Source organism: Antedon mediterranea, chromosome 10, assembly GCF_964355755.1.
Source record: "Antedon mediterranea chromosome 10, ecAntMedi1.1, whole genome shotgun sequence".
NCBI lineage: Eukaryota > Metazoa > Echinodermata > Crinoidea > Comatulida > Antedonidae > Antedon > Antedon mediterranea.
In genome coordinates this window covers 23,886,839-23,904,198 of record NC_092679.1, presented here as the reverse complement: position 1 = coordinate 23,904,198, position 17,360 = coordinate 23,886,839, and the positions used below count along the sequence as shown (strand labels likewise).

The following is a 17,360-nucleotide window of genomic DNA, read 5'->3' as shown; positions in this document are numbered from 1 at the left end:
TCCAAAGGCAAATAACTGAAAAAATGACAATGCTGTGGGTATCAATGGCTGGATCTCAAGGGATATAAGAAAAAAAGTAAAAAGCTAAATCAAAACGATAAAGTAAAAAGTTAACAGAGCTTTCGGGCAACCCTAGCCCTTCATCAGTGCAAGTTCATTTTTACATGTATTGATCCAGGGCTTTGGGCGATGATCTCCTGTGTTAGGCTTTGCCCATATTAATCTCTGGACACGCATGATTATTGTGTCGAATTTTTATTAAACATAATAGTAGTAATTGTTTTCTAATTTAATAGTAGTCTCTCACTTCGTCCAAAATAATTAAATTCATCAAAAAATCCTTTAAAATGTCATAAACGCGGGAAGGAATTAATCTTTTCTGATACATGTGCAAAAGTGAGCAATTATTTTATTTCATCTTATAAGACTGAATGAACAATTAATAGAATGACGTCACACGATCGTTGTTGAAGGTTTTTATACATTTTCTACACATAGATTGATATACTTGGTTTTTTTTAGTTAGTAATAATTAGCAATGCTCTAGTAATGATTGAAATGAATTCAATATACCTTTTAGGCAAAATTGAAAGTAATCTAATATTTGATGTCATCTCCCTTGGTACTCAATCTTATACTTCAACCATTATTCTAATTACAAGTTGTCATTAGGTGTTAAACTATAACACGTTGGAGATTGAAGAATTACGAAATATACAATTTACCAGTACTTTATGTGTTACGATCAATATATGGAAAGTGATACGTAAAAGGATACTGAAATGCAATAAGATAAGAAGGTACAAAAAAAATGTAATTAGTCCGGAAATAGTTGGAGATGAAGTTGTTGCTGTTTCTAGGAAATATCTTATTATAACACTCATTTGTAAACCTTCAGGATCGAATCAATTTATGTATCTCTACATGTCGATATTGGTATGGCCACTAGTACGTGCAACTTACACCAGAATATCACATATTACACTTCATAACGAATCATCACTCCAGAGAATTGAGATAAAAACTAAACTTAAATTGAGATTGTAAGTAGTTTTGTGTTCTGTACTTAAGATTCAAGATAATTGTGGAATTACAAAAGCATTTAACCTTCGTGTACTTTGTTTATATTATTATCTTACCGAACGTTTATTGAAGCAAAATGTGTAGCTGTTTGAATATGTTATGAGATCTATTCATATTTTTATTATTTTATTGTTATTAGTTGTGTATTTCATTTTCTGCCGTTATTCACTTAACTTTATTTCCATTTTTCATTATTATGTGCGACATGTGGTATAGATTTTTTTAATTACTTACATTTATTTTTTAGAATATTGTTATGTGTTATGGATATGGACTTTGTTCTGAAATAAAAGTGAATTGAATTTTATCTTTTGTGGTTCAACACCACCTTTATTTATTCAATGTTTTATTATATAATTTCTAAACATTTTTTACCTTTTCTTTATATTATTTTCTGTGTTTTCCCCTCATTAATATCATAATTGTAACCGTTAGTATGATACCATTAGTAAACATTATCAATCATTTAGTATTTTTGTTTTCTGATTTGTTAATTTTTTTTCTTTATCAAGTAAAATAATGTAAAACACTGTAGCGACTTTAGCGACACAAAATCAAAATTAACATTTACAGTTTGTCCCCAGCTGTGTCCAAAAATCAATTTAAAATTTACATATTTACGCAAAACTAAACAAAAACAATTTTATTGATCATAACTATTTTATCTTTTTTGCGTAAAACAAACAAGGATTATAAATATGTAAATATTAATGATTCATTTTTTGATTTATTAAGATTTATAGGATAACAATAAAATTCGCATGCAAGCTGATTATACAGAGTTATGTAGGTATAAATGCTAAATAAACTGAGACTGAATTGCGTCTGCCTATATGCATGCTGCATTTGTCATGTTGGCAGAAAGACCAGCGTGAACTAATATTAGCTCTCTGAAATAACATGGTGGCTTTCTGAAGTTGTAAGATAACAAAGTACACAGCCGGTAACTACCATATTTTTAATAAAACATTCAACGGTATTTTTTGCTATGCTAAATTGATTGTTCTTGAGAAAAATGCCTAAAATGTACATATAAATGAGTCAGGTTTTCTTATCTTATTACGATAAAGTCTTGTAACACCTCCGTGCTCACCGCTTTCGAAAATAATTATATTTTATTATCAATGTTGTTTCAAAGGTTTATATTTTACAATAAAATAATATCAACTTTAAATCCGGGGCTTCCCTGTATCAAAGACCACGTATATGTTCGTATATTTATTTTCGTATATTCTATTTATTTAATCACACTCTTGTTTAAATTAGTAAGTTATTCTTCCTCGGTCACATTTTCCTCATTTGAATATACGGTCACACTAGACTGAACAACCATGCCATCAGAGTCAATTGACGTGACTATCCCAACCAAAATGTTTGGTCGAGTGGTAAAGGGTTTACTCTATGACACTGGAACCCTGGGTTCGAGGTATCAATAGCGTGTTTTTTTTTATTAGTTGAGAGAGATTATTTAGAGGGTTAGGTTAAGTACATTTAGGAAGGTAATCTCTTCTTCTGTCGGCAAATGTGATCAAGAAAGAAGAGATTACCGTTTAAATTACAAGACCAGCCTATTCTGGCTTATGAGTGAACACATATATCAACAACAAACAATTAAATAAAATAACCAAACCTCAACAAAGAAAAGACAAAATATAAACTGTATAATGTAAATAAACATGTTTAAAATGACTTGTTAAAATAATGGACTGGCGCGCGTATGTTATATATAAATCCGGGTCTTTATCACAATGGCAGCTTAGCACTTTCAACATAAAGTGACTGTCAATTAATTGCAAATAGATTTAATTTCCAAAAGCTGAAGGCATTGTGAATCATTTATTTCATGAATAAAATATCGTTGAACTATAATACTACTACTTTTAATACAAGAAAAGCAATATTGCATACTAATTATTAATTGAGTTTGTAAAGATATAACCATATTCAAATTGAGGTCAGAGGTCAAAATGTGAATTGAGAACAACATGGGTTTTTATAACCAGCATGCTTCAAACATTTATAAAACACAATGTTTACACTTTCCTCATGATTTGCACACGAAGGCACATTTTTTTTTGACATAGGGATCAGGACTAATAAGTTCTCAGATGATTTTTGTAAAAATGTATTCATATAAATTTTATTTCATTGGTTTTCATTATTGAACATGGCCTTAATTTGTACAGCCCATTCGTTTAATAAACGAATGGGCTGTACAAATTTAGATAGAACAATTTACACGACTAAAGTCAACATATTGCTCCGAATTATTAATCTATATATAAATTTACGTAAGGGCAAAATTCGGTAAATCGCGCCTTACTTCTAGAATTTTTACACGGTGGTATATAAAGTTGGTTGGTACTTTCGGTACTGATTTTAACCACCTGATGTAACCCTGTTTACTAATTAAATTAAGTTAGATAATTAGTTATTGACGATTAAAACGAATTTAGGTTCAACGATTTGCCCCAAATAGGGGTGTTTTCCGATCGTGGTATACACTGTCTAATGGATGTCCGTCTTGAAAAATACCCGCCACAAAAATGCGAGGAGGCTTCGCATTTTCCTATCTCCTCCTACGATAATTGTTTTTAATAGCTGAAAACCGGTTGAACAGTTCGAGTACAGCATCATAATGTTGAAGACAGGCCGATTTTCTTTAAAAAATACTATTTTGATACATTTAATATACGTTTTTACAAATGTATTGATTTGTGATGAATGGAACATTCCAAATTATTTGGTTTAACCATACAGGTATAGATTTAGATTTATGGGCCCCCTTGGAGAATAAACATAAATAGTATTGCAATGCTGTACAATACTGTTAAGGTATTAACCACTTTTGATCGCAATTTGAATCGCAAATTTCTTACTGTGAGTGTTGGTACTGTTAGATGTAATATAAAAATATATACAAATAAACTTTATTACTGTGAGTGTGGGTAGGCCCTACTGTTAGATTATAGGCCTAAACATATAATATAGAAATAAACATTCCAAATTATTTGGTTTAACCATAGAGGTATAGATTTAGATTTATGGGCCCCCTTGGAGAATAAACATAAATAGTATTGCAATGCTGTACAATACTGTTAAGGTATTAACCACTTTTGATCACAATTTGAATCGCAAATTTCTTACTGTGAGTGTTGGTACTGTTAGATGTAATATAAAAATATATACAAATAAACTTTATTACTGTGAGTGTGGGTAGGCCCTACTGTTAGATTATAAACATATAATATACAAATAAATAAATGTTATTACTGACAGTTGCTTCTCAACGTTTGTATTAATTAATAATTTAAAAATATATAAACGTCGTAGTGGTGTACTTTACTATTTCAATCGACTATGACAGTGAGAGTTTTAACAAAGTACCGTATTAAATCGTAAATGTTTTACTGTATTTAGTGGTATATTATTTATAGGCCTATAAAACATTAAAAACAATATTTCGTTACTGAGTGGATAAGAATATATTTTAAAATGTTTCCTCTTTGTACCCATCTTCTTCCCCCATCCCTCAACCCTTAATGTTACATACAAAACACAAATTGGGTTTGTTTAAATGAGTCCAAATAAAAAAATTTGACTCATTTTGTTTTTCTCTCGGAAGTAATTCCCAGGGTGCTAATTTTGGTTGACTACATAAATCATTGTGTATATTTATTCGTTTCTGTAAACGACAATATGTATTATAGTCCTGCGGTACGTACACTGTTTGAAATCTCCATTTTTTTCTCGCTGGAAATACTGTGTATTCGAGAACCATCTGTGGGCACGACCTAGATGGTACGCGAGCGAAGCGAGCGTGCCATCTAGTACTAATAAGTTAAACTAATCCAAAACGTATGCCTATGGTATAATTAATTCAGTTTGGATATTTATTCCAGCCTAAAGCTAAAGAAAGCTTGGTTTGTTACACAGAAAAGGGACCGTGTAATTTTGTACATGAATTTCCATTTCAACAAAACGTCGCCGGCCGTCTTCCGTTCCATGAAATGGAGTAAGTTAATGTAGCTTTTTTTGTGTAATTTAGGAATAGGTAAATTCTATTTATGTAGGTTTAATTCATGTTATACATGAACGTATTCGATTAATATTAGACTTACGTCTACACGGAACACGCAACAACTTAACTGGGTCGAACCGACCTCGCAACAACTTAACTGGGTCGAACCGACCTCAATTAATTCCAATCCAAACGTTAGCGAATTCTTTCTTGTAAGACATGGTTCCTCATAGAAATCTGTCAAAACAACACCAGTCGCAGAAAAGATAACAATATAGCAGTCGACGAAGATAATAACAAGTAGGCCTACTATATGGCAAGTATATACTTAGTAATCCAATGCTGGTTAATTAATAGTCAATGGTTATAGAGTTATCCATCTTCAGCGTTGATGTTATATAATTATTAATAACAAACTTGATAGGTTGTTTTTCTTACTACAGTATCATATCCAATACCATGTTCCTCAGCTGGTGGTAAGTTTTTGAACTTATGAGTCCTACTTGCCTGATAGGTTATTGACCTAGTATATAATGTTGATCAGGTTGCTTAAGGTTATCATATATTCCAATTAAAGATCTATTCTTCATGTTAGAGACAATTGATTTCTTAATCAATTATTGGCTATAAGCTAAATATTGGTCATAAAATGGTCAAAAAAAACCCCCAGAAAATGTCTAAAGAGTCAATTGTAATGTTTTTAGCGTGTAAATAAGATAACTTTATTCAATCGGTAACTTTCGAACCAACGCGATCTTGTAATAGAGGTGTACATCAAACAATGTTATACTTTTATTTCTCTTTCTTTCGGACTTCCTATCAACATAAAACAGTAGGCCCCTAAACATAACAAAGATCTTAAAAACTAATCCACGAACTATATATGTGTTTAACTTGACTTAAGAAAGCTCTTTTATCGCGGGTAATGTTTCTGCAAGCAGAAAACATAAACAAAAGTTGAATGCTGAAAACAAAATAGAGAAATAAGTTCTTATTATTAAAATTTTACAATGACAGTTCTGTATATCTTTTTATATTTGCTTCCTTCTTCCTCTCAATCCAGGAGTTTCTTTCGACACCCAACAGTACTGACTTTCCAAGTATGCCTTTTTTCATACAGACCTTGACATGTTATTTCCTTAAAGCCTTTTTCCATTAAGTTAATTTTCTTTAAGTGAATATTCCATACTTATGGTACAACCGCAAAGTAAGAAAGTAAAATCAATATTCATGGTTATGCGTCAGTGTCTATATGTACATATTAAGTGTATTGTGTTATATATTTTTTAGTGATAAAACCTGTTTAGAATACCAGTATTTTCACGTAGTATACTGTTTTATATGGAGTAGGCCTACTTTTAAAGATCAAAGCAATCATTCCGTATTCATTTATTCATGGTCACATGGTCAATACATTACCTGAAATAGCTTTTGTTTAAGTTTACATTCAAAATTCACAAAAACATTCAATCTATATAATTTTCCCCATGTACCAATAATATTTACATTGTTGATTGAATAATGCCATTTTAATGTCTCATCATATTGATTCTTTTATGGAGATGGAATATTTAGCTGAAAATAACTTTAAATGACTCAAATGATTAAAAATTGTCAATGGTGATTATTTTTGTTACTAATTGAACAGTCTACGGAAGTGAGGAACCTTATTCGGCAAAATGGTACATTTTCATGTTTTTTGGGGAAATATATCTTTAAAGTAAAAGATACAGTTACGAAATAACAACACATGGAAGAAATTGCTGACATCTCTCAACGTTTTCAACTGCCTAGAGTAGTATAGGGAGAAATAGCCGAAATTGTCGAAATTAGACTTATTTCAGTAACGAAAAATGTGTTCAGAAGTACTTTTATTATTTTACACATTATAATTGTTTGTATATCAAGCGCTATAAATGTACACAGCTTGCCTACAAATGATTTAGTGACGCACCAGCGGCAAACATCAGTTTTAGACACCGATGATAATTTAATCAATATAATTGAATTTAATTATTAATGTTACAATACCATAAAGACAGGTAGAAAAACAAACACATCATCAGTTTTCGTTTAGTTTAATTTATTCACGCATCAGTGGTTATTAAAATTTTATTATTATATTACGCATTTTAGATATAATTTAATCTTATTTTCAATAATTCAGAATGCATTAGCAGCTTCATAATCACCATAGCTTTTCAAAGACTGAATAATTATCGTTACACTATGAAGTGTTTGCCTAAATAGATATTATGAGACTTGAATTAGCATTCGTCGGCTGCGACAGATGAGAAATGATAATTTAAACACATGCGAATATTAGTGTAAACAAGAAGATGTTTACGAAATCTTATTATTATGGAATTGGTATGAGCTGTTCCTGCTTGATTGATTATAATGAATGTTATTGTGGGGTACTAATTCCTCTTTCTCCTTTAGTCTGCGGATAGAATTAAATTATGGGTGGACACCAATTAGGAATATCGTTACCAAAAAAATCATTTACGATTGTGCTGACTTTGTGGAGAGGGGGTGTTCTCTTGTTTTACCGAAACCACAATCAAACAACAATGTCCCCTTTATGGGACAACGTTGATATTGTCATCCAGTAGAAATATGTTTAGAAATAAATTTAAAAAATAAATAAATAAAAAGCTATAAGTGCGTGATTAATAATGTAATTATTAATGAGTTAAACACTTTAATTAAGTGTTATCACCTTTTTACATTCGATTGCCAATTGATTCATTGCCATTTGTTGAAGTTGAAAGTGAGGTAAAATGTCACCTTACTGGGGCCTTTAAATATTCTTTTCGTAGCCTATAGTGTCAATCAGATGCTTTCGTTTTTTATTCATATAAATAATTTATATTTTCATATTTCGTACAAAAAGTCACTAATAAAATCGTAAACTATACAGATACATGAATACATTATCTCTCATTACATCTGTAAGCCGATTGTTAGATTTAACGTTTTGCTGTAGGCCTCTGTTGGAATGAGACCTCCTTACCTTGTAATTTCATATCTTATGTTTGAGACTCGATCGTATTTATTCAACATTTAGTATACAATGCAATACAGTTACACGATACAATTATAAAACGTGAATGTTACATATTAATCCGAAATGAAAATCGTCTGTGGTGTTCGGTGGTGGAACAAGTCTTTTCGGATTATAAACCGTATTCAATTGTCAATTGTAGTTTTTTCTTGTTTTCGCACACAATTTGTAAGTAATGTAGTGATTATATTATTTAAATTTTATAAATTAATATGTAAGATGCATTTAGACTCCGTAGGCCTCCCCAGACACAACTGATGTACAGTAGTTTGTGCCTCATAGTTGATGACATATACTTAATGTTGTTATATTGCAGAGAACACTTACACGATACACCCAAAGGCGCTAATTGTGAGCTAGCATAATTGCGTTTCCTGCAATTTAAGTAGCATACTAAAGCTTGGTTCCCACTAGAACGTAACGCAAGGACGTAAACGCAACGCAAGCGTTTTAACCAATGACAAGCGAAGTTATAGACAGTTAGCAATCACAAGCGAATAAGCCATCGCTTTTGATTGGTCAATTCACTTTCGTTGCGTTTCGTCCTTGCGTTGCGTCGCTAGTAACTTTGCTGAGAAAACAAGAACGGTATAGGCCTAATCATGTTCAAAGTAAGCGCGTAATCATTAATTTTACTGTTTGCTGTTTGTATATTGTTTGCGTATGGCAACTTAATACGAGTGAGATGAGTATTATATCGTATTATAATGTTGTTGGTAAAATTGAGAAGAAAATGTAAGCCTACATCCGTTGATAACTTGACTTTTCCCTGCGGAAGGGCTAGCCTAAGTCTAGATTGGACGTACGTAAGTGGATCGCGACGTAATTTGACCAATCACGACGGGATGTATTATGATACATTGCATCGTGATTGGTCAAAGTACCAATGAAAACTATCTTTAATTATGTATATTGCAAATGAACATGTTTTGTAGATTATTTACAGAAGTTTCAATGTATTCACTTTTACTTTAGTTGCTTAATTTTTCCAGCACCACATGTAATAATTGTATCGGCGGACAGCGGTAATGGAGCATAGCCGTGAAGCAAGTCTTGGAAACAATAATATTGATGAAAATAATCTATACTGTCTCTCTAAGTGATATTTAAAATTACGTAATACGTGCCTCCGGGGCACAAATGATGATATCGATCCGTACCGATTTTGACTGAAGTAGATAGAAAGAAAGTTTCCGAATATGTATAATTAGAGAGGTTCTTGTTGATACACATCGAAGACGAAACGTATCCATCGAAGCCATGTGTAGGCCTACTTGTTCACACACAGCCACTGTCACAAACTCATCATAGTACTATACACTATGGGCCCTCTGGAAGCACAGTCTTTGACTGAAGAGGCTACCCAGTATAACAATGATAATAATAATAATAAAACATTGTAAACATCAGAATGACAAGGGACTCTGTATATTACAATAACAACATAAGCTATATAACTATCATTTTACTTAATTTCATTTTTTATTATCTAATACACAGCAAACGTGCTGGTCTAAACTTAAGCGTGGTTCCCACTAGCGACGCAACACAAGGACGTAACGCAATACAAGTGAATTGACCAATCACAAGCGATGGCTTATTGGCTTGTGATTGCTAACTGTCTATAACTTCGCTTGTCATTGGTTAAAACGCTTGCGTTGCGTTTACGTCCTTGCGTTACGTTCTAGTGGGAACCAAGCTTTACTGAGTAATTGTATCATGCACTTTACGTAGAATACTATACGTGTATTATTCATTTTTATAATCCACAGTGTAGTAAGTGTGTAAGCTTAAACAGCAATATTCGAGTTTACATCTTCTGTTATACAAAGGTCCAACATCTACTGTGTTGTTATTGTTATGTGGAGTTATTAGACCTTGATTCTTTGTTAACCATGTGTTTAGAACATACTCATCTTTATACAGCACGTCGTTACGAACAATACTCAAGCTGATCTTCACGGACATTAATAAGTTATAATATAAACAAGGTGATTATACTGGAAGGCTTCATTCAACAATCAAGTGCTTTTATTTTGATAATTTACGTCAATATTTATTCTTCTTCTCAGATGCAGTTAATCACTTATTCGAGCTTAAAAAAGTGTTGTCTTATGGATCTACTTTAATGGCTGCTACATACAGATAGTTAATGTAAGTGAGCAATATACACGAGTCTCAGTGCTGTATCTCCACATACTACAATATTTGCACATCATAGGAATATTAGTAACATCTCATACAATGACGTGCCCGTATCATGATGTAAGGTTAGTGATCTTGTATTACCAAATATTCCTATATGATACTAGAGAAATCTATACTATATAATAATCGGGTAAACAGCATTAAACTCTGCTTGCTTGCTGCTAAAGAAACAATATAAACATTGATATTAAATATTACGTCTTTTTTTAGTTTTTTTCTTCGCTCGCTGTGGGTTATTGTCTCGGCCTCCAAGCATGCCTACTTAGAAAGACTATACTTCAACAGACCAGTAGCCTATTATTGCAATATTATTATATACACTGCTTATAACATTATAATTCAAATATAGCAACAATATGATGTGTTTTTTTCTATTTTTTCAGCTAATGTCACTGAAGAAAATCATCTATAAAAACAATAAAATGTTGTTAACTTTAATGTTTCCGCTTACTTGTCTTGTGGGTAATCCGGCAATTCATATGATCAATCAAAATTCGACATGACGCTGTTAAAACGTTTGTTGATATTAACATTTTGCTTTGTTTTATATCTATGGTTCGGAGCTCTTGTGTTTCATCTATTGGAAGCAGACAATGAAACACAAGTACGAAATGACTTGGTGACTTTTTTTACCGAGTTTAAGCAATCACACACATGCATTGAAAGTGGGGAGTTGAAGGAATTGATAAAGGAAGTGATTACAGCGACAGAGAACGGTGTCTTCCATGACTTAAAATATGACAAAGATGTAAACAGTTCCAAGCTGGCACCATCCGAGTATATGCAATGGGATATATTTAACTCGTTCTTTTTTGCGTCAACGGTCGTTACAACTATTGGTAAGTTGTTCGTTATTTGCATATATTCATGTTCGCATATCTATCTAGAATTTCAAATGACTATAGTGGCTATAAAGTATCTCATTTATTTCATCGATGGCAACAAATAACAATAAAACAGTTTAGGCCAATTAAGAACTTGTCTCGTAGTAAACCTAAAACAAAACAATTTGGTTTAAAGGTAAGCAATAGAAGAGAATTCTGATAAAATAAAATTGAAAATTAGATGATATTTAGCATAAGATTACATAACGATGTGTAGAATATTTCTTTGGTTGTCGTTAGAAAGCTCTGTAGTATTCAGTAAGTAAAATTATCCAACCAGCCTCATTCCTCGCCTAGCTTTTTATGGAGATAATAGTATAGGCTGGAAATTTGTTACCTAATGTCATGCTATAAAATTAAACATGCACACGTACATTCAACAAAGATATATTCCAGTACCCATTAAAAACTAGTAAATCTGTCAACTAGATCATTGAAATTTATTCAAATATACGAACCAAATATTGATGAAATGTTAGTGTGTTGGGTTAGGAGGCGCTTAGAGATTTTACAAAAAATATTATTAGTAATATTTGACTATACTGACTACACAAACTTTATTATAATGAGTGAAATAAAGAAGTGGCCGATCAGGAAAAAGTGAGCCCTGAGCAAATTCTCCTCTTCCAACTTCGTATCGGATTCATACCCTGCCTGTTATCGGATTCATACCCTGCCTGTTATCGGATTCATACCCTGCCTGTTATCGGATTCATACCCTGCCTGTTATCGGATTCATACCCTGCCTGTTATCGGATTCATACCCTGCCTGTTATCGGATTCATACCCTGCCTGTTATCGGATTCATACCCTGCCTGTTATCGGATTCATACCCTGCCTGTTTTAGAACCTCCACATAACGACTCGATAACACGTAATCAAAGCGGAGATGACACGATGTAGGACGGCAATTTATAGAACTGATCCTTTCAGCGATTCACAATGTTTATCACCCGCCTCCAGGCTGCTGTTTAGATTTGGTCAATGATAGTTAACGATCAAGAGGATTTACGAGAAAATAATAATATACAGTAATACATCAAATACATATTAATAATAGATAACTAAATGACTCGACTTTTGTTAATGCCTTGCATCAATTAAAAGACGCAGATTATTATTATTCCTCTTCCGTGAGTTTCTACTTTAATTATTGATTTTAAGGATAGGAATATAAACTAAATAAATATTTTTTTAAAGCACAAACTTGTGTTGTGAAATTGAAGATGAAAATAATTTTTCTTCTTCTGATTGAGAAAATTATTGTATTTCAAAAGTTATAAACCAGGATAAATTGTATCATTTAAGAAATAATTTGAACAGAAGATGTCTAGAAAATTGTAGATTACAAACGAGGCCAAAATGAGGCTCTGAATTTTGCCTCAAAGTATACTAAACGAGGCTTTCGTTGACGCTGAGTCAATTTAAAGTCATTCAATTTCACCGACAAAAAAATAACCAAAAATAATGATTTCGCTTTTAAAAAAGTAAAAAAAAAACATTTTACAAGACATCTTGTCTTATAAACAAGTTTTTGGCTGACTGTACTATTTTTCTTCAAATTAATTATTTATCAGGTAAATAGGGCCCCTGGTATTATACCTTAGTTTAATATTTCTATATTTTCTTTATCTTTTATTTTCACCAGGTGAACCTCGTTGATACAACATTGCTTTACAATGTGCTCGTGTAATAAATATTCTAATGTTTTATAGTATACAGCAGGTCTAATACATTATAGTCTACAGCAGGTCTAATACATTATAGTCTACAGCAGGTCTAATACATTATAGTCTACAGCAGGTCTAATACATTATAGTCTACAGCTGGTCTAATACATTATAGTCTACAGCAGGTCTAATACATTATAGTCTACAGCAGGTCTAATACATTATAGTCTACAGCTGGTCTAATACATTATAGTCTACAGCAGGTCTAATACATTATAGTCTACAGCAGGTCTAATACATTATAGTCTACAGCAGGTCTAATACATTATAGTCTACAGCAGGTCTAATACATTATAGTCTACAGCAGGTCTAATACATTATAGTCTACAGCAGGTCTAATACATTATAGTCTACAGCAGGTCTAATACATTATAGTCTACAGCAGGTCTAATACATTATAGTCTACAGCAGGTCTAATACATTATAGTCTACAGCAGGTCTAATACATTATAGTCTACAGCAGGTCTAATACATTATAGTCTACAGCTGGTCTAATACATTATAGTCTACAGCAGGTCTAATACATTATAGTCTACAGCAGGTCTAATACATTATAGTCTACAGCTGGTCTAATACATTATAGTCTACAGCAGGTCTAATACATTATAGTCTACAGCAGGTCTAATACATTATAGTCTACAGCAGGTCTAATACATTATAGTCTACAGCAGGTCTAATACATTATAGTCTATAGCAGGTCTAATACATTATAGTCTACAGCAGGTCTAATACATTATAGTCTACAGCAGGTCTAATACATTATAGTCTATAGCAGGTCTAATACATTATAGTCTACAGCAGGTCTAATACATTATAGTATACAGCAGGTCTAATACATTATAGTCTATAGCAGGTCTAATACATTATAGTCTACAGCAGGTCTAATACATTATAGTCTACAGCAGGTCTAATACATTATAGTATACAGCAGGTCTAATACATTATAGTCTACAGCAGGTCTAATACATTATAGTCTACAGCAGGTCTAATACATTATAGTCTACAGCAGGTCTAATACATTATAGTATACAGCAGGTCTAATACATTATAGTATACAGCAGGTCTAATACATTATAGTCTACAGCAGGTCTAATACATTATAGTCTACAGCAGGTCTAATACATTATAGTCTACAGCAGGTCTAATACATTATAGTCTACAGCAGGTCTAATACATTATAGTCTACAGCAGGTCTAATACATTATAGTCTACAGCAGGTCTAATACATTATAGTCTACAGCAGGTCTAATACATTATAGTCTACAGCAGGTCTAATACATTATAGTCTACAGCAGGTCTAATACATTATAGTCTACAGCAGGTCTAATACATTATAGTCTACAGCAGGTCTAATACATTATAGTCTACAGCAGGTCTAATACATTATAGTCTACAGCAGGTCTAATACATTATAGTCTACAGCAGGTCTAATACATTATAGTCTACAGCAGGTCTAATACATTATAGTCTACAGCAGGTCTAATACATTATAGTCTACAGCAGGTCTAATACATTATAGTCTACAGCAGGTCTAATACATTATAGTCTACAGCAGGTCTAATACATTATAGTCTACAGCAGGTCTAATACATTATAGTCTACAGCAGGTCTAATACATTATAGTCTACAGCAGGTCTAATACATTATAGTCTACAGCAGGTCTAATACATTATAGTCTACAGCAGGTCTAATACATTATAGTCTACAGCAGGTCTAATACATTATAGTCTACAGCAGGTCTAATACATTATAGTCTACAGCAGGTCTAATACATTATAGTCTACAGCAGGTCTAATACATTATAGTCTACAGCAGGTCTAATACATTATAGTCTACAGCAGGTCTAATACATTATAGTCTACAGCAGGTCTAATACATTATAGTCTACAGCAGGTCTAATACATTATAGTCTACAGCAGGTCTAATACATTATAGTCTACAGCAGGTCTAATACATTATAGTCTACAGCAGGTCTAATACATTATAGTCTACAGCAGGTCTAATACATTATAGTCTACAGCAGGTCTAATACATTATAGTCTACAGCAGGTCTAATACATTATAGTCTACAGCAGGTCTAATACATTATAGTCTACAGCAGGTCTAATACATTATAGTCTACAGCAGGTCTAATACATTATAGTCTACAGCAGGTCTAATACATTATAGTCTACAGCAGGTCTAATACATTATAGTCTACAGCAGGTCTAATACATTATAGTCTACAGCAGGTCTAATACATTATAGTCTACAGCAGGTCTAATACATTATAGTCTACAGCAGGTCTAATACATTATAGTCTACAGCAGGTCTAATACAGTATAGTCTACAGCAGGTCTAATACATTATAGTCTACAGCAGGTCTAATACATTATAGTCTACAGCAGGTCTAATACATTATAGTCTACAGCAGGTCTAATACATTATAGTCTACAGCAGGTCTAATACATTATAGTCTACAGCAGGTCTAATACATTATAGTCTACAGCAGGTCTAATACATTATAGTCTACAGGAGGTCTAATACATTATAGTCTACAGCAGGTCTAATACATTATAGTCTACAGCAGGTCTAATACATTATAGTCTACAGCAGGTCTAATACATTATAGTCTACAGCAGGTCTAATACATTATAGTCTACAGCAGGTCTAATACATTATAGTCTACAGCAGGTCTAATACATTATAGTCTACAGCAGGTCTAATACATTATAGTCTACAGCAGGTCTAATACATTATAGTCTACAGCAGGTCTAATACATTATAGTCTACAGCAGGTCTAATACATTATAGTCTACAGCAGGTCTAATACATTATAGTCTACAGCAGGTCTAATACATTATAGTCTACAGCAGGTCTAATACATTATAGTCTACAGCAGGTCTAATACATTATAGTCTACAGCAGGTCTAATACATTATAGTCTACAGCAGGTCTAATACATTATAGTCTACAGCAGGTCTAATACATTATAGTCTACAGCAGGTCTAATACATTATAGTCTACAGCTGGTCTAATACATTATAGTCTACAGCAGGTCTAATACATTATAGTCTACAGCAGGTCTAATACATTATAGTCTACAGCAGGTCTAATACATTATAGTCTACAGCAGGTCTAATACATTATAGTCTACAGCAGGTCTAATACATTATAGTCTACAGCAGGTCTAATACATTATAGTCTACAGCAGGTCTAATACATTATAGTCTACAGCAGGTCTAATACATTATAGTCTACAGCAGGTCTAATACATTATAGTCTACAGCAGGTCTAATACATTATAGTCTACAGCAGGTCTAATACATTATAGTCTACAGCAGGTCTAATACATTATAGTCTACAGCTGGTCTAATACATTATAGTCTACAGCAGGTCTAATGCATTATAGTCTACAGCAGGTCTAATACATTATAGTCTACAGCTGGTCTAATACATTATAGTCTACAGCAGGTCTAATACATTATAGTCTACAGCAGGTCTAATACATTATAGTCTACAGCAGGTCTAATACATTATAGTCTACAGCAGGTCTAATACATTATAGTCTATAGCAGGTCTAATACATTATAGTCTACAGCAGGTCTAATACATTATAGTCTACAGCAGGTCTAATACATTATAGTCTACAGCAGGTCTAATACATTATAGTCTATAGCAGGTCTAATACATTATAGTCTACAGCAGGTCTAATACATTATAGTATACAGCAGGTCTAATACATTATAGTCTACAGCAGGTCTAATACATTATAGTCTACAGCAGGTCTAATACATTATAGTCTACAGCAGGTCTAATACATTATAGTATACAGCAGGTCTAATACATTATAGTCTACAGCAGGTCTAATACATTATAGTCTACAGCAGGTCTAATACATTATAGTCTACAGCAGGTCTAATACATTATAGTCTACAGCAGGTCTAATACATTATAGTCTACAGCAGGTCTAATACATTATAGTCTACAGCAGGTCTAATACATTATAGTCTACAGCAGGTCTAATACATTATAGTCTATAGCAGGTCTAATACATTATAGTCTACAGCAGGTCTAATACATTATAGTCTACAGCAGGTCTAATACATTATAGTCTATAGCAGGTCTAATACATTATAGTCTACAGCAGGTCTAATACATTATAGTATACAGCAGGTCTAATACATTATAGTCTATAGCAGGTCTAATACATTATAGTCTACAGCAGGTCTAATACATTATAGTCTACAGCAGGTCTAATACAGTATAGTCTACAGCAGGTCTAATACATTATAGTCTACAGCAGGTCTAATACATTATAGTCTACAGCAGGTCTAATACATTATAGTCTACAGCAGGTCTAATACATTATAGTATACAGCAGGTCT

At 32.6% G+C, this 17,360-nt stretch overlaps 1 protein-coding gene across 5 annotated transcripts in view; it reads left to right on the top strand.

Annotated features, from left to right (window-relative positions):
* The window catches only part of LOC140060565 (potassium channel, subfamily K, member 16-like), a 30,293-nt gene that overhangs the window by 5,653 nt on the left and 7,280 nt on the right, over positions 1 to 17,360 (top strand). For 2 of the 5 annotated variants that reach the window (XM_072106836.1, XM_072106835.1), the window contains 3 exons: positions 4,986 to 5,098; positions 10,244 to 10,441; positions 10,763 to 11,218. In XM_072106836.1, the coding sequence (XP_071962937.1) occupies positions 10,879 to 11,218 (340 nt within the window). In that variant the 5' untranslated portion in view covers positions 4,986 to 5,098; positions 10,244 to 10,441; positions 10,763 to 10,878. Of the gene's footprint in view, positions 1 to 1,025; positions 1,044 to 4,985; positions 5,099 to 8,112; positions 8,340 to 10,243; positions 10,442 to 10,762; positions 11,219 to 17,360 lie in introns of those variants that run through there. The other 3 variants (XM_072106838.1, XM_072106837.1, XM_072106834.1) reach the window with 3 other exon arrangements.